The 24,601-nt window shown below is 34.9% G+C and overlaps 1 protein-coding gene and 1 long non-coding RNA gene across 7 annotated transcripts; both read right to left on the reverse strand.

The window, feature by feature from the left end:
* Positions 1 to 77: 77 nt before the first annotated feature.
* LOC135794461 (nocturnin-like) lies at positions 78 to 7,793 on the reverse strand. 5 transcript variants are annotated; one of them, XM_065305765.1, is made up of 6 exons: positions 7,561 to 7,793; positions 3,261 to 3,477; positions 1,445 to 1,731; positions 1,270 to 1,391; positions 1,006 to 1,212; positions 78 to 929 (listed from the first exon to the last, which is right to left on the reverse strand). In XM_065305765.1, exons 2-6 carry the CDS (start codon positions 3,329 to 3,331, stop codon positions 447 to 449), a joined length of 1,170 nt encoding a protein of 389 aa, XP_065161837.1. In that variant the 5' UTR covers positions 3,332 to 3,477; positions 7,561 to 7,793; the 3' UTR covers positions 78 to 446. The 5 variants fall into 5 exon arrangements, with proteins under 5 accessions (XP_065161837.1, XP_065161838.1, XP_065161839.1 ...); XM_065305766.1 differs by lacking the exon at positions 7,561 to 7,793 and adding an exon at positions 3,544 to 3,769; XM_065305767.1 differs by lacking the exons at positions 3,261 to 3,477; positions 7,561 to 7,793 and adding an exon at positions 2,653 to 3,024.
* Positions 7,794 to 19,815: 12,022 nt separating this feature from the next.
* LOC135794082 (uncharacterized) lies at positions 19,816 to 20,385 on the reverse strand. Of its 2 annotated transcripts, none has more exons than XR_010548793.1 (3): positions 20,260 to 20,385; positions 20,016 to 20,207; positions 19,816 to 19,952 (listed from the first exon to the last, which is right to left on the reverse strand). It is a non-coding gene; the product is annotated as an uncharacterized lncRNA (long non-coding RNA). The 2 variants fall into 2 exon arrangements; XR_010548794.1 differs by having other exon boundaries at positions 20,016 to 20,196; positions 20,260 to 20,343.
* Between the last annotated feature and the right edge of the window lie 4,216 nt (positions 20,386 to 24,601).

Here is a 24,601-nt window from a genome sequence, read left to right on the forward strand (position 1 = left end):
TGGATATTCCTCACAAATGTTGTTGTTTCATGCAATGCTCTATTCCGGTTATTTTAATCGCAGGAACTCTGAACAAATTAGATTTTCAACACGCTTATTATTATAATAAAATTATTAATTTACATTAACAATATAGTTATTTCATTATAATTATGCAACACTTGATTTACCGCAATTAAAATCAACTAACAAAAATAATTCTTCTTTCATATATCTTAGTTGGAAACAATTGTCAAATCAAACCTATACTATCCGTCTAATTGTCATAAAATAAAATAAATTAAAATAACTACTACCTATATCACAATATAAGTACAATTTCGTCACTAACCGATACAAATGTGCATTGACTCCAGAATTGACTTAAACATACGACTTAAAACCTTTACTTATATCAAGTGTATTCGCTACTTTTCAACATAACAACTAATGAGTTAATACCATGTTTATATCAGCTTAAAGTCACTCACTAAGCTGAAATGATCCGAAGGATAATTATAGGAAGGGACTCGGTCTGTGCCAATCTCTTGCGCAGTGGGAAACTCAAGCACGCTCTCCACCTCCATCTTGTCTTTTGTGTAGAAGATGTAGTCAATCGTGTGGCAAATCTCGCCTTCGTCTCGTATCTTCCACGTTGTGTAGGCGGGTTCATTACCGGCCTCGTCACAATCAGCGTATGCGCTCGACAAACGCAAAGTATTGTTCTTGGTAATTGTAGTGTAGATCGGTTCAACCGGCTCTGCATTGAAATCTCCGCACATAATGACCGGTCGGTCGCCGCAGTGCGATGAGAGAAACTGCAGCAGGTCGCGACCTTGCTCGTTTCGTAAGGTCGCCAACAGCGCACCTTTGCGGGCCTTCAGATGTGTGGTCATGATACACACTTCCTGGCCTGTTTCTTGCAGTCGTAAGATTACCATTAATGCAACCTGAAGTTAAACCGGAAGTGTTAATCACAAACGATTGAAGGTAAAGAAATATTGATGGTTTTGTGATTAATCATACCTGATTACTTTGCACTCTCCAAATTTCCAAAACTCTCGTTTTACTGCTTATAAAATCAAATTTATTTTTGCGATAGAAAATGGCACAGCCATCCGGGCCGTTATTTCCGTCAATGTATAAACATGGCGAATCGGGTTTTGGAAAGAACATGCCAACATATCCTTGAGTATTCAAAATGTGTCGTAAAAAGTTGAAATGGTCTACTTCCTGCAACATATAAATATTATAGATTACAGAAATACACTTTTAGGTAAATATAAATACTTGTAAACAAATCACATCTGGACAATATTCGATAATTTCTTCAATTATATGAAATCGTCTGTTGTGCCAATCTAAAGCCTTTGTCGGACATCGAGCAAAATTGTCATTACATTGACCCAGAGCTAAAACAATCAAAAATTAGTATTTTTACAAAGTATAAGGATTATTTATTTACATTGGGACAAAATATTCCATTGAAAAACACGAATACTATTCGGATTGCTTAAGTATTCACTGCAACCCTTTGAAATCCCATTGAGTTTTCGTGCTTTGAAACCAACAGTAGAAAAAGAGTCTTCGCTATTATGTCGTTTGAAAGATCTCTTCACCATTGGATATGATTGATATTGTTTTTGACAGTACTGGAGCAATTCGTGTCTGCTAATGCTTCCAGCAAAATCCACGTCTCCATCCAGCACGTCTGGATTCAAAATTTTTGGAGCTGATGAAAAACTGCCCATTCTGAAATAAAAACCAAGAAAAACCAATTAGAAATCAATGAATTGTCATATTTATATCAACCGTAGTAAAACTTTCTTCTGTAACAATGCATTCTTCAATAATTTCGATTGCACAGTTTGATCATTAAAGTTGGCTGGAACCAAGTCGTCGTCGCACATTGTGAATAAGAAATAACTTATGGCGAGACGACGGTGCGCATTTATACACCCAATTTTGCACTCTTGTGAACTTGCAAATACACATTATAATAACATTAAAATAAATTAACCGTTTTATGTGTGTATATTTTTACAACTACTACTATGGCTACATGACTGCGCCCGAAGAAAATATCTGTATTCCGCTTGTAAAATGTGCAGCCTTGGCGCTGCACAACACAAAAACGAACTAGTGTGTTATTTTAGAAAGGGGTACAATCATAGTACAATGCCCTGCAAACAACTAGTGAATACATATTTATGATCAGGGAACAATAACGCACAATAACATAATAGTAACTAATTGAACTTGCTTCCGATATGCATCTGGAGACTAAATAATATTTTCTTGCCTCGAAACGTCTGAAGCTAATAACAATACACAAACTGAAGTAGAGTTCAGAGGTCGTCAAAAATCAAGTACTCGTTTTCAGCATAAATAAAAGCGATACAATTTGAGTTTCTGTTGTAATTTCAAAATGTCTACCTGCGTGTGCCATCTATGCGCGCAAAGTGTAACAAGTTATATCCTAACATAGTGCAGCTATTAGAAATCTAAAATGGGAAAGGACCATCAGCTGATTTCATTCAAGTCTCTGTCAAACCAAAATATCGACTCACTGCTGTCCTTGCAGTTTTCGCATCCTGACAGGCCACCGTGAAATACTGATAAATACGCAAATCGCCACACATTCGGTTAATGATAGGACAAAATGACATTTACCTCTGTAGTATGTGACGAATAACTCCTCTCAATCTACGCATGTCATGTGATCAGCGCACACGTTTTCACGAATACGATGTGCACGAATTTTCAATCGGCCGTCACGAAAACATACTGCGGAAGGCGGACTCGACTCGTAATTTCGCGCGCGCACCTCTACGCAACTTACTCCACGAGTATTAATGTTCACATGTTCGTTAGCATGTGCAAGGTCGCGATGAGCCCACGTTCACACACTATCGTATCGACGGTAGTCATGTCGTCATACTCACGCACTGTTTTGACCGATTGTCTAGTTTTCTAAACCGTACGCGGCTAGCCAAGTGCAAAACGGTAAACAACAACGCACTACGTTCGAATGATTTCGCAAATTATGCGCGGGTGCAAACCGCAGGCGTGTATGTGACGCCATCTTAACTTTGGCTAGGAAGACTGTTTACGATCCTTAAGGTCCTTGATATTTCCTAAGGTCAAGTTAAAGGTCGCGTAGTAAGACCAAACAATAACGTTTAGATGATAATTGGAACAGCACCGTTTCAAAATATGCAGTAAACAGAAATAAATAGATTTATATAAAACTTAAATCCGTCGTTTTTTTTTTGGCTCACCTGTGCTTTGGAAGTGCGACGAGCCTTGAGTATCTTCTAATTTGAATCATTGAGCGAATGGATACCGCCATCTTACTTCCGTTTAGCACTTACTAAACAAACAGCGTTTCTTTTAGCTACACACTGTTTATTCGAATATGCTAAATTCTTCACACAATGTGTAGGTGAATGCAATTTTCATCACGGACATATTTTCCACAAACGAATAAGTTAAATGCTTAAATTAAACACAATATTTTATTAATTAAACTATACACACTTATTGTTTCACTAATGCATATACCAATGATTATTTTTTCTTCTTAGTGTAGTCACTAATTTGTTCCTATCTGAAGCAATAGAGAAAAAAATTTCATCTGTGGCTTCTGTTGGTCAATAATTTTTATTGGCTCGCCGGTGCTTAACGTGGGTTATATTCTCGATTGAAATGGGTCAAGACTATGTAAACAATGTGCTTCATCATGGCGATTTCATGAACTGTTTCAGCTGGCGAGCCTAACGTGCCTAACATGCAATGCGTAAACATCTCTCTCAATCGCTTACGACAGCTTATCAGTCATTAAATACATACTAATCACTAATCACGTCTGATAGTATAAATCGAATAAATCCTTCTTTTAGTTATTTATCTCATTCAATGACGCATTGTGAGCATGGAGATTACGGCGCTTGAGAGTTGCCCTTTAGCCGCGGGGACATGTAATGCATTCAGCGTTGATGGACGCGACGAAATTGTTGCGTGCGCATATTTAATTGATATAGAAATTCGGAATTTACCGCTTCAAGTCGCTTTCTACCGAGTTATGTTTTGGAAAGAACTAACAGACTCATTGCCACTAGCCGGTAGTATAATAAATTATGTTATTATGATTTTTTAGGTTTGTTTTTGCGCGAGAAATCTTGAAATATAAAAAAAGTAGCCAGTTATTGAGATTTGAACATTGGTAAGTCACACGTTTTGTTTGCAAAGGCCAATAAACTATACTGCAACTTTAACAACAATCAAAAACAACTTGGATTCAATTTGTTTTTTAAAATATCATAAAAAATGGTTTGACATTTAGATAAAATTTAAAACAATCTCAATTTTATGTAGAGACGAATTAATATCAAATAAGTATTTAAATTATTACCTTACTAAGTACATTAAAAACTCCTTTGGTGGAACATAATCCCCTTCGGCACTAATCCTTCCAAAATGTACACTACGCGCAAACAATCGCTTCTTCGCACTAGGCGAAGTCATCGAGCAAGCCTTCGCCAAGCGTTCGGCCAATTCAAACGAATCAGCAAAATTCTGCATATTGTTTTGATTCACTTTCTTGCAACGCAAATGTTTTGATTTTATTTTTTGTTATTGTTATTGTGCAAGTAGAAACGTGAGTGTTCTGTGAATTTGCATACACGATAACTGGCATTAACAAATCACAACCGTTAAAAGTTTATTTCTAGAATGCGCGTCTGGGGGTTCCGTCCCTGTTACCTGACCGCGAGAACATCAGCTGACACGCCGGTTTCGCTTGCTTTATATAGTTTGCGAAGAGATACTATTTACGTGTGATTATATCCACAAATCGAGTGGGGTTAACAGTGTTACTATGCATCAAGGGTACTTGTATAGAGTACAGGTGAATCACTTAAGTAGTAGTAGTAGTAGTAGGAGTACTGCCGGTATTGGTACCGGCCTATCGCGGAACACCCGCACTGCCCTTTTGTTATATTTTCACTCAGAACCGAATTTATTCTAATTTAATAATAGAATAAAAATAAATTTAAATTTTTGAATGAATACGCCTAGAAACCGGTCCTGCGTGACTGGTTTACCTATCTAGATATGGCGCGAGATCGATCTTTACAATAATGACCTTTTAAAGAGAAAATGCCTCTACCTGACGCAGCATGATCACGGGCATTGTTGACTTGATACGAGTTGGCAAGGTGCGCACACCCACCTGAGCAAAGTCAGTCATCCCGAACGCGGAAATTGAGATTACTTTACATATTCAAATGTTAACGCTGATCACCGCCGGCAGGTTCATGCAGGAAGGAACTTGATGAGCAATAAACGCTGACCTTAGACGTAGAATATTAGAAAGACTGATTTGTAAACATTGATATACCCTGTAATTATTTTAATTTGCACGTATTTGGTTGAAGATACCAGTTTGGTATTGTATACACGAACAACACGATTCACAACGACTTCAAACAAAGCGTCCAAACCTAATAATAAAACGTGATTATATTGATTATATTTACGGCTTAAAATACGCTAAGCAGGCATTGTTTATGGCGTGTATTCAGACGAAAGCAATTTAAAAAATGTCACATGTATTTGGGCCATTTTATTTACGTGCGTATTTGTGGATGGCATATTTTGAAACAATCTAGATTCGTGTGAATAAACTGGAATTTGATGCGCAACTCGTGTGAGTCATTAGTATATTATTACGACGTTAATTTAATTGTTGGTATAATAGTAATATAAGATTTTAACAGCTTATCTAGTCAAAATTAAAAATCATCAATGTCCCAAACGTTCGTGATAATTCTGACAATAAAAGGAGAACTTCCTCATAAATAAAATTGATAATGCGACACAATTTTCTGTCTGGTTTTCATTTATTTATAACAGTATTTTTCTTGTAGAACAAATAGAATATACGACTTTGCAGTTTAGGAATAATTAGCGATTAACGTGTTCTGTGACGCACTTACATTTTTTGTCGTTAAATTTTATTGAGTGAGTCAAAAATCCTAAACTTGTTTGGTGGCTGCCGAACTTTTACTCCTAATTTATGTATTATTTAATTTCACTCATAAATATTTTTAGCATATATCATATTAAGGTCTAAGAATAGCTTGGATATATATTGCTACCCATATATAGATTTATACTGACTTTTTATGAGGGAAATCCATCTCAAAATCAAATTATTTCCAATCTGTTCCAGGACGATGTTAGCGGCTACCGACTGCTTGACAAATTGTAGACACAATATATGTATTCAATTGAGATGAATCGTTAAAATGTATTAAAAACTCCTATCTGTGTTTCGGTTGCTGTGGGCCAGTTATGTGTAGTAAAGTTGATAATATCGATGCTTTATCAAAAATTTCGGGAGCATATCTGTGGCGCATGTGCAAACTATATGTCGACATGATTTAAAATTAACGAAACAAACTTTAATTCATTTCTTATAACGATTCAATTGTGCAAGGGTTATCTAATGAACACGGAAGTAAAATGGACACAAATATAAAGCTTTAAAATTGATTTCATCACTGATGCAATTGTTGCAATGCTTTAGTGATGAAATGTCCTTATATGTCTCTCTAGAATATACATGTTTACATGTTTACTCGATTATGAACTAACGTACTCGTATTTTTTGATAACCAGTACGTGCAAGTACTACACAGTCAAAACCGGAATCGTTATTATTGTTTTGGTAGTTTTTGGAAGTGACCATGGCCCTAGTAGCAATTAATATGAGTAAATAATTTAAGAATACGAATGTTTTGATGCCAGAAAGTTTCGAGAAGCATTTTAGACCGTTTGCCGTAAAAGCTTTCTTTAGAATCGTGATAATTGACATAAAAAACGATGGCAGTACATTAATGTCATTGTTCTGTGTTTTTAACAACATAAAAACAGAGTATTAAATTCATCAGGGCCATTTTTTGCATGATTTATAAGTGTATATGAAATTCTAGTTAATTAGTGAAAATGCCAACATGTTTTTCAATTATAATTGGCAAAGTTAATCAACAAACAAATAAAATACAGTTAAACTGTTTGTTTTGGCTAGCAATGACAGACAAATAATTTGTCAACGATTACAACAATTGTTTTGTTTCGTAGTTCAATGATCTTGAACAAATGTTAAATAAACTAAATCTTGGAATGCAGCCAAGTTCTTGATTTGTAGTTGCTTTTATATTTTGAATAACTTTGGATCTTGAAAGTAAAAATTCAGATCTTATATTTTAATTGCTCATTGTAAATTGAGATTATATCAATGTTTAGTTTAGTAAACAAAGAAATGACAATGAATAAAAAAACAGTATTATTTAAAATAGCGCTTTTTTTTACAAGGACAACATTTTATACACTTTTGAAGCACTGGCTTCGAATTTCTGTTAGAATATCAAATACTGACTTGTTCACTATTGTATTAAGTAAATGAAAAACCAAAGTTAATGAAACCATGGTTTGTTGAAAAAAAGGTACTTGCAATGGTTATAATCATTGGTATATGCTTTTAAAAAGAATTGTTTCAATAATTTGCTGACTTACCATTGCATAGTCTTTAGGAGTAGAAGATTAACACACCTTTTACAGATAGACATACCTGCTTTATTAAATTGATTTGAATAATAAAGTAATTACTGATATTTAAAACTTTAGTGATGCTTTCTCGAACTTTCAACAATGATGTCTCTAAGCACACTGCTCAAAAGCACATACGCGGCATCTCAAATCAAAGCTCGTGTAAGATGCGTGACCGTCGCGAAATCGTTCAGCGAGCATTACACTCCGGACTCTGTCTGTCTGGCGACGAGCCGATTTAAACTGAATCGTGATGCGATCGCTATTTTTTTCCATGATTCTGTTGATTCCAATATTAGTTGTGTTATCAGTGGCTCTTGGTCAGCCAATTAAAAAAGCAGTTGAAAGGTCGAATCATGATTTGTCCGTGCACCAATTTTTTGTCGCAACGCTTGTACGCAAGTAAATGTATAGTAAGTATAATCTAATGTATTTCTCCAGTTTTTTACGGATCTAAAATCCTTGTCCTTAAATTTCAATACAAAACTGCTACTTTTCATCATTTTTCTAACTAGATCAGACAAAATATTGACAAAAAAGTGTAAAACATTCAAAATCACATTTTCTTGTGTTTTCTATCATAAAAAAAGTGAATTTAATCTTCATACTCCTGTGCTTAAATCGAATAAAGCTGATACTTATTACTTTTCTTTATGTCATTTTCACTTTGAGAAATACTTTTAACGCACAATGTAATATACTTATAGTTAAAATACATCTGACATACCTACGTGTGCTTATTCGTGCTTAGACTTGGTGAAGAATTAATATTTAACTTCCTCTCCGTTTAGTTTATGATTTGATTTGTATATAGATACAATTACTACAATTGCAAAGTATACCAAAAGATAAATCACTTAAGAGAAATATCTGCGCAGTTATTGATAAGTAATAATCACTATTATAACTGAGTTTATACAAATCTGACAAATATAAAATGAAAAATAGATAATTTCCTACATATTTAACAGTATTTATAAATAAACCACTACCTATTAGTATAACTTGAGGTGAATAGTAATTTTAAAGTAAACTATACGAGTAAAACAAGCTTGGTCAATGCATTTTGGTCGTTAATCCGTTGGCCGTGATCCGTGATTTACTCGCACAGCCAGGTATCTCGCACCCAAACTCCATTGATAAGATTAAGTCGGACGGTTCATGTGCAATAGCTCCTTCAGCAGATATGTTCACTCCTTCAGATATGGTGGGGCATCGCCGTCAGGTAGGAATACCTGAAGGCGTTCCCACGTTCCAGCTTGAAGAATGGTGAACATCCTCCCCTAGTATATGTAAATGCACCTAAAGCAAACCCAATTAGAATCCAACCAGAAACTTGTTTATATCCTCTCACCTGAATTTAGCCTCGCTGAATTTGAATCAGCAATCAGAATTTCGAAATTCTTAGAACTTTCAAAGTTATCATCAAGAATACAATGAATTTTCCACAAAACGAACCAATTCACGTCCAACCCATGCAGTTTAAACTATATTTGATCCGCCATAAATGCAACCAAGACGTTACTAGGGGTATTTTAACTTGTTTAAATAACACCTGCAGTCAGAATTGTAAATTTCCCTCTCCTTTCATTGTTATCACCACAAATAGCAACACAGCAAATATCAAATATCCAACTTAGTCTGCAATAGAAATAAATGATTTAGAAAACAGAATGTTGGACAACAAACGTTCGTTATATATTCCTAAAGCTTTTTAAAACAACACACTCGTGAAACAATCGCTTATTATGCATAAACAACTAAGAAGACAGCCCCTGACACTTTTCATTTACATGCACTAGATTTACACCCTAGAAAAATTGTACACACCTTAATAACTGGATGAAATGCATTGAGCACTTAGCTAATATCCTAATTGATGTCTCCAAGCTTGATTTTCCTGGTTCTGAGTTGTAATTAAGTCGTGGGGGCCTACAACAATGTTGCAAATTGAGGTTCTGGCATGCCATGTGTTTCCACTTCGACCACAACATCCACAAAACGTATCAGCACCATAAAAAGGTTGATATCCATAGTTTATGAGCTGATCTAACGATTGCCGGCCTAGGATTTGCGAGTAACCCAGCAGGAAAACCGTGAGACTCCTGCAAACACACCTGATGCACTTAAAACTCACAAACACGTGTAACTTTTAAATTAAAGTGAGATTCGAGAAAATAACACTCTCTGGGGTGTATTCGACGGCGAGGATCACGTTTCTGCACTCGGATTTAACTTTTAGCGTAAGATTGAAGAGAAATTTGCAAAAGCATCTTTGACACCAATAGGTTTTTTTCTTAAAATTGACACGTCAACGGTCGAAATTTCTCTCGCGAATAAAAACCAAACCTCACTATAAAACCTCAAGTGTGATACACCGTTGAAAAGGGCGCAAAATTCTGCACCTTTTATGTCACTCCCGATCGAATTCGTTAATTATTTTACGAAATAATTTTTCTTCCATAAGAGCTCGGGTTAAAATGATGGGATTTTTAAAAATTTATTCTAGCCGAGTTAGAGCATCTTGGAGCGAGAAAAAGGTATCAAAATTCATAGTATTAATCATAGATTACTTTCACTAAGTTAGAATAACCATAAACTGTTTATTTAAAAAAAAAATTCAAAATTTTCATAAATGTCTTTTTTTTTTCCCACCTCCACATGGGGAGGTTATATAAAGCGGGCAGTTCGGCTCACCTCGTTCACTTCAATTTTACGTTTTTCCGGGTGCACATCGCTACGGTCGCTCTGCGCAAGAATTCGAGCTGAATTTTTGACATAACCTATTTTTTGCCAGTAGACGACAGCCAATAGAATTCGTCCACGTAGCATTTTTAAAAATGACCGTTAAAGTGACGCTTCTGTCAACTTGAACAAAGAAACATAGAGCGAAACATTTTAAAGAATAGTGAAACAAACCTAAACTCAATAGGTGAGTATTAAAATAAAAGAAATGATAACTTATTAAAATATTTTGAACTATTTTTTTAGATATGTTATGAACGAGACAGAAGCTTATTGGAGAAAATCAAATAATCCGCAGTAGCCGAGTGTGAAATTGGTAAGTATTATTGATAATAACATATATTAATGCATTAGAACATTAAAACTAAAAACTAAAATAATAACTCCAATTTACTAATAATTATTTAATTTTTAAGATGTTTTCTGATCGAGAATTACGGTCTAGTATAAGAAAACCAATCATTCCCAACATCAAGGGGAAAGAAACTTCAAAAACCCAGTGACTTCAGTAAGTTTTCTTATAACTTTCTTTACTCTTAAATTTATTTGACCTGTATGCAATACTTATAAATATTTCGATACTAATATTTTATGTTACTTTCAGAATACTTGTTTCCTAAATTGAAATAATCAAAAAAAAAATAAAGTGTTGTGCAACGCCAAATCAGATGAGACCAGATGATGGAGAGAAATTGAACAAACCATTAAAAGAGGAATGGACCAATAGATGAAGGAAGGACTAATAGATGACAAAGGGACCAATAAAAAAAGGGATGGAATAGATGAGACCCCCAACACCAAACTTTCCCAAATCAACGGATGGATTCTCCTCCGAAATATTGTATAAGCATGGTAATGCAACATTTCGAGGAATGGGATGAAGGTAGGCAGGGGTGATGTCACTGATCAGAAGGCTGGCGTATGCATGACACTCTTGTATCTGGGGGTGGCGTGTGTAGCTAGTACTTGGTCATTTGACTAATCCTCCCAGCATTGCTAGAAACGCCGGATGTCTATAAGCAGTGAGTTTACATTTATTATACCTATACCTATCGCGATCGCGGTAAATTCAATCGCGTTTCAAACTCAAAAACTCAAAGTTTATTAACAATTTGTATTAATTTCATTAATAATAATGTGTCACCGTGAACACTTTGCTTACATTTTAATAATTTGCTCTCATTTCAACCGAATTTTGTTTATTATCCGTTTTCGCACGAAAGCACGTAAAATCTCACACTCACACACACACACACACTAAACACAACACAATCACTTACACTTTTGCTCGGTTCGTTTCGGCGAATGCGGAGTTTTTGGGTTTTTGGTGTGTCTAGGCACACCCATTACCTTACATTCTCAACACAACACTTACACGTTCTGTTCACGCAGAACACCACAAATAACACTAATCAAATCAATGCATCGGTCGGGGCATTTTTTAGCAGAGTTAAATCTGCAAAGTGAACAATTTTAAGAATGAATGGATTGATTGTTGAATGAATTATTACTTTGTATGCGTGTGTTGCATTGTATTTCATTTCATTTGTGTATGTCGTGTTAAATTTTGGGCAACCAAAAGCCGGCTGCTGCCGCTGGGATGTAGCAGTCGGTCACTTTTGTTTCGTTGCAAAACCGTTTTGCACATTGAGCACAAATCGTCTAACGCGTCGCGGGTTAGGTGCGCTCTTTTTTATTATAAGCGGTTTGTGTTCACTAAGCTATCTCATGTACTTAGGTAGGGACAGAGGCAGGTCTTATTAAAATAGTTATAAGTATCCTACTCCTTTTAGCTGTGTGAATGATGAATATTGTTTAGAAATTTGTGTACTAATCTTTTTCCGCTTGCAGGATAATCGCGAATTAGCTATCGGTTGTCATTAGGCAGGGGTTTAGGTCCTTCCTTATCCTTATTAATGTCTTTTTTCTTACAGCAATTTATATGTGTGTACTAATCGAATTTATTTCTCTTTTAGGTGACATTTGTTTATTTTTCGTATTTTTTATTGTTATTTGTGCTATTTTTATTATGTATTTGTATTGTGTGTGTGAATGAGTTCCAAAAATCCTCATTAATGAATTATGTATTTCTTTCAGCACTTTCTACGTACTAATCACATGTTTCTTCAATGTTTTCAGGGCGTTTTGTTTGAATTGATAACTAATATTTTAATTTATGTTGCAGGATCCTGGATGCTAGGCCGTTGTGGATGTTCTGTGTTGTTTTGAGTTCCATTCTTGAAATTTACTAATCACAACTTTGTTTGCTTGTTTGTTTGTTACAGGTATTTGAAGTGATTGATGAACTGGTAAAATCATTGATATCAGTGTATTAATAATCATTTACTACTAGTCCTTGTGTCTTATAAAAAGCGGTTAAAGTTTATGGAAAACCGCTAAAAGCGAACTTGAAAAGCTGAATGCTTTGCTGCTGCAAATGTCAATCCATCATTATTCATCAATGGATAAAGAAGATAATTTAAGAAACAGGATTCTAATATGATGGGAAAGGATTTCTGCAATATACCAAAGGAAGAAGAAGATCTTAAATGGGTGGAATTGATTTTTGAAATGAGACAATCGTCGAAAATTCTTTAAAAATGGGACGGCAACCAAGAACCAGTCAGTATCAATTGGAAACTTGTATTCGTTTATATTCGGTAAACAAAATCTGATTTAATTTCAACTGAACTTCATTTCAATTTTGCATTAAAATACTTTGAGTCCATCGGTCAACAATTACACACACACACACACACATACACTTACACTTTCTGCCCTGTTCATGATCATTGACTGGGCTCTAGGGTATTGCTGTGTTTCGGCACAGCTTATCCGACATTTTTAACACAACTACCCTTACGCATTTTTCACATCATCATAAATAACATAAAATAAAACCGTACAACATTGGGTCAACAACAATCGTAACCGAATCAAATTAAGAATGATACTCAAATATTGAATTAGATTTTCTTTTCTGGGGAAAACATGTGCAGGCAGCTTCAAATTGCATCATTTATAATAAGACACGAAGAAACCAAGCAGATGGAGAATTTTCCCAAAGATTTACGTGGATTCCATTAAGAAAATGGAAAATAAAGGCGCACTGAATTATTCCAAATGAGAAACGAAGTCGAAGATAGAATGGATCCTGAATTAACAGAAACAACTAAATAATGAACTACAAGTTAGATACAACGAAAAAAATGGAATGGAAATAGAAATTGGATAGAAGTATCAACTGTCATAAATAATTGTGTTTGTGCATTTTTATATAGTGCGCGAGTGTGTTTATATAGTGCGCGTGTGTTGAATTATAGTACGGGAGTGAAAATCAAGTTTCATCAGTTTTTACACTTACATACACACACACATACACTTACACTTTCTGCCCTGTTCATGATCATTGACTGGGCTCTAGGGTATTGCTGTGCTTCGGCACAGCTTATCCGACATTTTTAACACAACTACACTTACGCATTTTTCACATCATCATAAATAACATAAATTAAAACAATACAACATTGGGTCAACAACAATCGGAACCGAATCAAATTAAGAATGATACTTAAATATTGAATTAGATTTCATTTTCTGGGAAAAACATTTGCAGGCAGCCAACTTCAAATTGCATCATTTATAATAAGACACGAAGAAACCAAGCAGATGGAGAATTTTCCCAAAGATGTATGAAGATTAAGAAAATGAAAAATATTGGCGCACCGAATTATTTCGAAATTACGAGAAGTCGAAGATATAATGGATCCTGAACCAAAGAATCAACTTCAAGTTAGATACAATGAAAAAAATGGGATAATTGAATCAAATTGGAAATTGGCATTGGATATGAATAACAACTATGATAAATAATTGTGTTTGTGTGTTTTATATAGTGCGGGAGTGTGTTTATATACTACGGGAGTGTGAAGTATGGTGTTTTAAAATAATCAACAACTATTTAGAAGAACAGAAGACAGAAGGCAAAACCCCAGAAGAAGAAACTTATCAAGAAAAATATCAACCTCAACTGAAAATAAATGGAATTGGATACATCTCAGTAAGAAAAATGAAATAAAAATGGAAATGGTTAAATTCTGATATCAACTTATAGTGAAGTGTTGTGAATTATTAATAGTGCGCAAGTGTTGAAGTATATCGTGCGGGCCGTTATACAAGTGTTAGTGCGAGTGCGGGAGTGTCGTGAAATATTTAATCATTTCTTTACAGATCAACAGTTTGCACGATTGCACGAAAAGTCACTGTTTGAAATAGTCATGTTGCACGTTGTTATGTCTCACCTTTGAATGCGAAACTAGAAGATCCTTCCATCCTGAGGTCAAGGAGAGATGAGACGTTCTACTAAAACAAGGCCCATTTCAAAGAAGTTGTTGAGGTGAATAACATTACCATAAATTTTTTGTCAGAATAATATTTATTCTAATATTTTCCATGTTAACAGAAGAAGAAGAAGAAGAAGAAAGTCCTTCCATCCACGCCGAGGTCAGTCCTGAGGGGTGTGCACCAGATTCAGCCAGCTTTCTGACCGGAAGAACTCTTGAACATCAGGGTCCGACGTGTACACCCATCATGAAATGGACTGCTGCCCTTAAGGGTGAGTATTATTATAATCAGATTCTACTCAAAATATTTTTCATTTAATGGAATTTTTATGAACGTAACAAAAACTTAATTATTTACATTATTTACTAATTTTTTTTATTAATTCTGTTATATATAGAAGCTGGAATACATCATTTCTTCCCCACGCCGAGGTTTCTACTAAAGGGGGCATAGGGCATCAACATACACACAAATCCGAATTATTGGACACACAATTGGTAAGCACAAACAATTGAATAATTTATAAATAACAACTATTCATGTAATAGTACCGGACCGTAATTAATTACTTTTTTTGAAATTTTTAGAATGATTCTGCACTGTAATAACCTGCAAGCACTAAACAACGCTACATCTTAATTCAAATATCAACATTTTCATTTTAAGAAGCGGTGTACACTGGGATCAATTGGTAAGCAATAGAAATTTAGAAATATATTAAGATAGTTAAAAAAAATACTTATCTAGAAATAAAAAACAGTTAATTTTTTTGTTTTAATTTGCTTTTAGAAAATTTATGATTGATAATAATCATAGTTTACAGAATGCATCATCATTATCAAATCATCATCAAATATGTACCAGTAAAAGTAATCAAATGGTGGTCAATCAACTTAACCTGTAAGTATAAACAGTCAAATAAATTAATAACTTATCGAATAAAAACGATTAAAATTGATAAATTAATTATTTTCTTTGTCTGTTTAAGATATTTATCAACAAAATAACCACCAATCATGGAACAATAAATCATTCCAATCTAATATTTAAAGGAAGATACAACAGCAAAGGTAAATATTTAAGTTTAAAATAAAAATCATCTTTAATTGAATTTTATATTATATAAATAACTAATATTTTTATTTGTTTCAGGGCAAATCCAATCCAAACGGACCTGATCAATCCAAATCTATGATGAGAGGACAGGGTACTCCCACATGATGGTCTTGAGTCCAGAGAGGGGTCAGTCCGTCGACGCTGGACTTCTAAATTCAACGCATCCTCCTGCGAGATGTGAGCTGTTATCTCCAGGAGCGGATTAAGGTAGGTAGTGGTTATGCTCATGATCAGAAGGCTGGCGCACACATGTCACTCTTGTATCCGGGGGTGGCATGTCAAACCAGTACTTGGTCATTCGGCTAATCCACCCAGCATTGCTAGAAACGCCGGATGTACATAAGTAGTGAGTAATTTTATGAATTATCGCATGTATCCGGGTCGCGTTTCAACAAAATATCAGTTCAAATCTATAAATAGTAATTTTTTCAAGATTAACGCGAAAACTTCATCTTTATTCATTATGAAATATCAACGTAAATTACTATTAACGTCTTATTCCGAAGACTTTTTAAAAATAGTATACGAAATACGAATACGAAATAAAAAAAATCCGCGTTTTACTTTTATTTAATTTGAATTTGAACTGATTGTAGTATTACCGTTTTTCCGCAAATATTGCACCGCGTTTTTAAGTTTCAATTAAGTGTTATCGCGAACACTTTTAAATATTACATTCGTGTAAAATCAAACGGTCTACACACACACACACACACACACACTATAAACACTCACATTACACTTTTGCTCGGTTCGTTTCGGCGAATGCGGAGTTTTTGGGTTTTTGGTGTGTCTAGGCACACCCATTACCTTACATTCTCAACACAACACTTACACGTTCTGCTTACGCAGAACAACACAAATTAACACAAATTAATTCAATGCAACGCGCGCGGCATTTTGAAGCAGAGATTTACTCTCTGCCTGCAATATAAGTATGAATGGCATGCCTGTTGAATGAATTATCGATATTTTTGGTATGATTGTGTTGCACTGTATTGTATTTCATTTCATTTGTGTATGTCGTGTTAAATTTTGGGCAACCAAAAGCCGGCTGCTGCCGCTGGGATGTGGCAGTCGGTCACTTTTGTTTTCGTTGCAAAACCGTTTTGCATCCCGAGCACAGATCGCCAAACGCGTCGGTGTTAGGCGGGCACTTTTTATTATAATCGGTCTGTGCTCACAAAGCTATCTCATGTACTTAGGTAGGGACCAAAGGCAGGTTTTATTAAAATAGTTTTAAGTCTCCTACTCCTCTTAGATGTGTGAATGATGAATTGTTTTTAGATATTTGTGTACTAATCTTTTTCCGCTTTCAGGATAATCGCGATTTAGCTATTGGTTGACATTAGGCAGGGTTTTAGGTCCTTCCTTATCCTTAATAATGTCTTTTTCTTACAGCAATTTGTGTGTTTCTTGTATGTTTTATTGATATTTGTGTTATTATTTATTATGAATTTGTATTGTGAGTGTGAATGAGTTCCAAATATCCAAAAAAATCCTTACTAATGAATTATGTTTTTCTTTCAGCAACTAATGAAATATTTCTTCTATGTTTTCAGGGCGTTTTGTTTGAATTGATAATTAATCTTTTAATTTATGTTGCAGGGTCCAGGTTGCTCGACAATCATTGATGTGTTCTGTGTTGTTTTGTTTTTTATTCTTGAATTTTACTAATCACAAGTTTGTTTGCTTGTTTGTTTGATACAGGTATTCGAAGTGCTTGGTGAACTGGTAGAATCATTGATATGAGTGTATTTATAATCATATATTACTAGTCCTTGTGTCTTATTAAAAACTGTTAAAATTTATGGAAAATCGCTCAAAGCGAACTCGAAAAGCTGAATGCTTTGCTGCTGCAAATATTAATTCTGATATGATGTGAAAGGATTTCTGCAATATACCAAAGGAAGAAGATCTTAAATGGATGGAATTGATTGTAGAAATGAGAAAATTGCCGAAAATACTTTTAAAATGGAACGCCCACCAAACACCAGTCAGTATCACTTGGAAACTTGTATTCGTTTACATTCGGTAAACAAAATCTGCTTTGATTTCGCCTGAACTTTATTTCAATTTTGCATTAAGATACGTAGAGTCAATCGGTCAACAATTACACACACACACACACAGTATCAACTGTTATGAATAATTGTGTTTGTGCATTTTTATATAGTGCGCGAGTGTGTTTATATAGTGCGCGTGTGTTGAATTATAGTGCGGGAGTGAAAATCGAATTTCATCAGTTTTCACACTTACATACACACACACATACACTTACACTTTCTACCCTGTTCATGATCATTGACTGGGCTCTAGGGTATTGCTGTGCTTCGGCACAGCTTATCCGACATTTTTAACACAACTACACTTACGCATTTTTCACCTCATCATAAATAACATAAATTAAAACAATACAACATTTGGTCAACAATAATCGGAACCGAATAAAATTAAGAATGATATTCAAATATTGAATTAGATTTCATTTTCTGGGGAAAACATTTGCAGGCAGCCAACTTCAAATTGCATCATTTATAATAAGACACGAAGAAATCAATCAGATAGAGAATTTTCCCCAAGATGTATGTGGATTCCATTAAGAAAATGGAAAATATTGGCGGACTGAATTATTCCAAATGAGAAACGAAGTCGAAGATAGAATGGATCCTGAATTAACAGAAACAACTAAATAATGAACTACAAGTTAGATACAACGAGAAAAATGGAATGAAAATAGGAATTGGATAGGAGTAGCAACTGTCATAAATAATTGTGTTTGTGCATTTTTATATAGTGCGCGAGTGTGTTTATATAGTGCGCGTGTGTTGAATTATAGTGCAGGAGTGCGGGAGTGAAAATCGAATTTCATCAGTTTTTATAGTTACATACACACACACATACACTTACACTTTCTGCCCTGTTCATGATCATTGACTGGGCTCTAGGGTATTGCTGTGCTTCGGCACAGCTTATCCGACATTTTTAACACAACTACACTTACGCATTTTTCACATCATCATAAATAACATAAATTAAAACAATACAACATTGGGTCAACAATAATCGGAACCGAATAAAATTAAGAATGATACTCAAATATTGAATTAGATTTCATTTTCTGGGAAAAACATGTGCAGGCAGCTTCAAATTGTATCATTTATAATAAGACACGAAGAAACCAAACAGATGGAGAATTTTCCTAAAGATGTATGAAGATTAAGAAAATGAAAAATATTGGCCAACCGAATTATTCTGAACGAGGAACGAGAAATTACAAGGAGTCGAAGATATAATGGATCCTGAATTAACTGTAACAACCAAAGCATCGACTTCAGGTTAGCTACAATGAGAAAAATTGAATCAAATTGAAAATTGGAATTGGATATGAATATCAACTGTGAGAAAAATTGTGTTTGTGTGTTTTTATAGAGTGCGCGAGTGTGTTTACATAGTGCGCGAGTGTGTTTATATAGTGTTTTAAAATAATCAACAACTATTTAGAAATACAGAAGACAGAAGACAAAACCCCAGAAGAAGTAACTTATCAAGAAAAATATCAACCACAACTGAAAATAAATGGAATTGGATACATCTCAAAAAGAGAAATGAAATAAAAATGGAAATGGTTAAATGCTGATATCAACTTACGAGTATAGTGAATTGTTGTGAATTATTAATAGTGCGCGAGTGTTGAAGTATATCGTGCGGGCCGTTATACAATTGTTAGTGCGAGTGCGGGAGTGTCGTGAAATATTTAATCATTTCTTTACAGATCAACAGTTTGCACGATTGCACGAAAAGTCACTGTTTGAAATAGTCATGTTGCACGTTATTATGTCTCACTTTTGAATGCGAAACATGAAGATCCTTCCATCCTGAGGACCAAGATGAGATGAGGCGTTCTTTTGATATAAGGCACATTTCAAAAGAAGTTGAGGTGAGTTACAATTACAATAAATATTTGGTGGCAATAATAATTATTTTCATATATATTTTTTAATATTAAAAGAAGCCGAAGAAGCAGATGTGATCCGTCCACGCCGAGGTTGATCCTGATAGTCTCGGCTCAGCTATCTTTCCGCCTTTGGGGGTCAGGGCCTGATGTGTATACCCATCAAGGAATGGGCTACTGCCCTCAGGGGTATGCAAAACTGGAAAGAAACTGAGGTGTGTTTTATTACAATCATTTTCTTATCACAAGATTTTTTATTTACTTATTTTATTGATGTTAATTTCAGCTGAAGGCGAAGAAGAAGAGACCAATGTGATGCAGTTCCACTAACGCCGATGTCGATCCTGAAGATCTCAGCTCAGCTATCTTTCCGCCTTTGGGGGTCAGGGCCTGATGTGTATACCCATCAAGGAATGGGCTACTGCCCTCAGGGGTATGCAAAACTGGAAAGAAACTGAGGTGTGTTTTATTGCAATCATTTTCTTATTACTAGATTTTTTATTTACTTATTTTATTGATGTTAATCTCAGCTGAAGACGAAGAAGAAGAGGCCGATGTGATGCAGTTCCACTAACGCCGATGGTGATCCTGAAGGTCTCGGTTCAGCTATCTTTCCGCCTTTGGGGGTCAGGGCCTGATGTGTATACCCATCAAGGAATGGGCTACTGCCCTCAGGGGTAGGCACAACTGGAAAGAAACTGAGGTGTGTTTTATTACAATCATTTTCTTATCACTAGATGTTTTATTTACTTATTTTATTGATGTTAATCTCAGCTGAAGAAGAGGCCAAATGTGGTGCTGGTCCGTTCACGCCGAGGTCGATCCTGACGTATCCAGTTACCCAGCGAGCAGGAGCCTTTGGAGATCAGGGCTCGATGTGTATACCCATCAAGGAATGGGCTGCTGTCTCCAGGGGAAAAAAATAATATTTGGTCGTAATAATATTTGATTTTATTTATTTTGACTGTTAACAGAAGTCAAAGAAGAAGATGTGATCCGTCCACGTCGAGGTTGATCCTAACGGTCACAAATTAGCCAGTTTTCTAGCTGACCACCAAGGGTCAGAACCTGATGTGTATACCCATCAAGGAATGGGTTTTTACCCTTGCAAAGCCGGAAAAAAACTGAGGTGAGTTTTATAAGAATTAATTTTTTATTACATAACTTTATTTACTTATTTAATTAATGCTAATCGAAGCTGAAGAAGAGGCCAAATGTGGTGCAGATCCGTTCACGCCGAGGTAGATCCTGACGTATCCAGCTTTCCAGCAAGAAGAAGTCTTTGGAGGTCAGGGTTCGATGTGTATACCCATCAAGGAATGAGCTGCTGCCTCCAGAGGCACGAACAGCCGCCAAGATGCTGAGGTAAGTAATATTTAAATAATGATTCACTATTATATACATGCTTTGATGACTCTGAGTTTTTATAAAATTATTTACAGAAGCTGGATGATGTCATTGCTTTGGGGATGAGGATTCAAGTATCGGAAGCATGGACCATCAACAAACATACAAATTATGCCTTTTTAATTGCTTTAATCTTTTATGTGTTTTGTTCTGTTTTAGTTTTAGGAAGGAATGTGGAAAGAGAAGAAGATTAAGAAGAAATGTAATAAAAGATGTCACATTCTACAAAGAAGAAAACAATATCAACAAATCTCAGAATGAGATAATTCAGGATTGTGTTTCATATGTTCACGAGCAGTTTGTAGTGTAGTAGTAGAAAGCACGTAGTATTAGTACTAGTATGTAGTAGTAGTATTAGTTGTAGTCGTAGTCGTAGATGTAGTTTAGTGAACTGCAAAATGAACATTGAAATGCAATCAATCACCATTGCCTAGTTGGCAATGCCAACTGCTGCTGACTTCGTATATTCAAAGATGGGAAAATGCAAATCGACATTTGTTCCTGAACAACTTATAGCTTCACTTTATTTTTGTTTTTTTATTAAATTTTGTCACTTATGTAATTTTTTGATTTTACAACTTCTAATGTTACAAATTGAATTTTTAATGTTTTATGTTTTGCCTTGGTGGTATTTGCAACTGTCGATAGGAGAAAATAATTAATTAAGTTAATTTGATAAAAAAAATAATTAACTGTATTTTTACAACTTTGACAATATATTTTCACAGGGCATGGGGTAGTAACATTTTGTTTCTGATGTTGGTCAGGAGTACAACATAAATTACAACTACACGCAGTACTCTGCACTTCTGTCTCTTTTATAATACTTAATATTAATTTGATAAGATGTTATTTAGTGAATTAAAAGTGTTAACTTTGTACAAATTTATGAAAATTGTAAGCTTTATCATTAGAAAAGATAAAACAGTTACCCGAATTGACAAACAAACGCGTGTGACTGCGATGCCGAAGCGCAACTTAATGATATTTAATTATAATATTTTGTAATTTGTATTTAAATTGATTAGTTTTCGCGCCAGTTCGAAATTTTGGTAATGTTTCAAAGAGACGCTCGGCGCAGCGATACTGCATTAGATATTCGCGTCCTTTTGTCCTTGTAACCACGCCATCCGACGCTGAACGAAGCGCTCAAGCGCAGCGCGCCGCACAGTTTCAGTCGACGCGCCATGTTCAACAAGACTGCAGCACCACGTTCAGGTCCGAAAAAATGGCCGTTAATTTGCAAAATATCACGATTAATTAAAGTAACTAATTAGAAATCATTACTCAACGGACTCTAATGTAAGTCTCTTGCATTTTTCTTTACTTTCGGTGTATAATAATTAAAATTGGTATATTGCATATTGTTTCCTATCGCACGTAATTTTTACTCGAATTGAAATCAAATTATACCAGGTTATAGATACTTTTAATTGCTACAAAGATGTGGATTTAAATTTTGTGAGGAATAATTAATTTAGTCATAAAATTAAGTCATTTGATTATGTATCCATGTATCGTATTGCCATTTAACGAATTTTGTGCCTACGTGACTAAAAGAATGCATTCTCGGTCATCTTATCAGTTGTTTTTACTCTTTGCACTATTCGATCGTCTTTTTTTGTGGCAGGTGTGAACGCTAGATGCGTTTGCAACACGTAACGTACGAGCGAGCAAGTTTGTGCCTGTCTTATCAGTTATGTCTTCTCACTTGTGACTTGCGCAAAGCACATTGAAGTTGTTTTGATTGTAACATTCCAATCCCATGCTAGTATACTTGTTGCCATTTCTTTTTTTAACACATTTAATTCATCTAATTTCTCTTTCTCTCTTCGCCTCTTTATCTATAAATTTTTATTTACAAATTAGTCAACGGTTTTAACATTTTATTTTATTTTGCGTTTATTGGGTAATTTTCTAATACTTTATTTTTCTATCTGCTTAGGTTTTGGATTTCCATAAATCCATCCTCAAGCCCGCAGTATTAAGGACACTGCACTACAATGGCGGAATATCGTAAATATGATTATCATTGGTACCAGGTTTGAAATTTTGTACAATTTTCATTTATTTTCATTTATATACGCATAACAATTACTTTTGCCTTTTTTGGGCATGTGTAATAATAAATTCACGCGATTTTCAAATTATGTCGTTACATGATTTGCATCATTAATAATTGTGAAGTGAAGTGCGCGGATACAATAAATGAATAAATTAAAATGCACTACGTTAAAAATTTCCACATACTAATTGTTCTTTCTGCTTGTGTTTCAGGTACAAATTCGATTTTATTGGAAATTTTTTTACCCCGGGCGCGTTTTCGTATGTATGTTTCTTGCCGTTTTACCGTTTATTTCATACTATTCTCCTAGATTTTTTTTGGTATCTTAAAGATTCCAAAATATGGACAGTTTTGATTCTTATTTTGAAATTATTATTTTGTTTAGTATTTACATTTTGTTATAATTATATAATTATTATTTCCGGAATAGGGACAATTTTCAATTTAATTTTCATAAAATTTGATTCAATTTCTTTAAAAAAATTCAAAGAACTCTTTTTTTACTTTGATTTATTTAATTTATCTTTTTGTTATTATCATTCTATTTTTATAAATACTACTATCCTAGTCCAGTACTTTTTATCACCCTTAATAATCTTTTTTTACAGCAAATAGTGCATAAAAATATAAATTCGGTTGACCTGGAGAGGTGTAACGAAATACTCATCGAGTGCGGGTCGCGACGCGTTTATAAACCAATACTATCGACAGAGTTTTTATTATACAAATAATCTTATCCGAATCACTACAGAATCGAGTGCGCGACGTGTTAAATACGAGTTATCCGTCAAAGTTTCGCGTTATTTGTCTCTCGCTAATCAAGAACGTCTTCTAAATCGGTTTCTACTCGAGAAGTTTTACCATTGAGGGAGATGAAGAAGATGAGTCAACTACAAGCATCCTACCAGCGTTTTGGACAGAAGTTTGGAAAATATCGACGCGTCCTCCTGAGAAACTCTGACGTAGGATCCCAGTTTCTAGGAGCCGGATGTAAGGTAGGTGTGGTGATGACCTGGACCGGAGGGTAGTCACGAGTGCCCCTGACTGATGGATGCGCAAAGCATTTTGCTGCGTATGCAACAGCCGAAGGGGAGGTACACTCGAGGCTAGGTCCTTGGTTCAGGGATAGTCCACCCAGCATTGCTAGAAACGCCGGACGTCTATAAGCACTGAGTGAGTACACCTGACACCAAACTGGTTGTCTTGTATATTTATGCGCAAACATATACCCGTGCATTCAAATCACCGTAACAATCCCGTGAGAATTCGCCTGAATCCGATAATTTGTTTATATTTTGCTGTCGCGGTTGCAATTTAAAGCGCGATTAACTTATCAAAAGACACCAGCAATTAATTTGGTCAAATATTAAATTATT

This window comes from Atheta coriaria, unplaced genomic scaffold (genome assembly GCF_025399875.1).
Source record: "Atheta coriaria isolate IRGN ID8LTWV9N9 unplaced genomic scaffold, Caltech_Dcor_3.1 hic_scaffold_6_pilon, whole genome shotgun sequence".
Taxonomy (NCBI): Eukaryota; Metazoa; Arthropoda; class Insecta; order Coleoptera; family Staphylinidae; genus Dalotia; species Dalotia coriaria.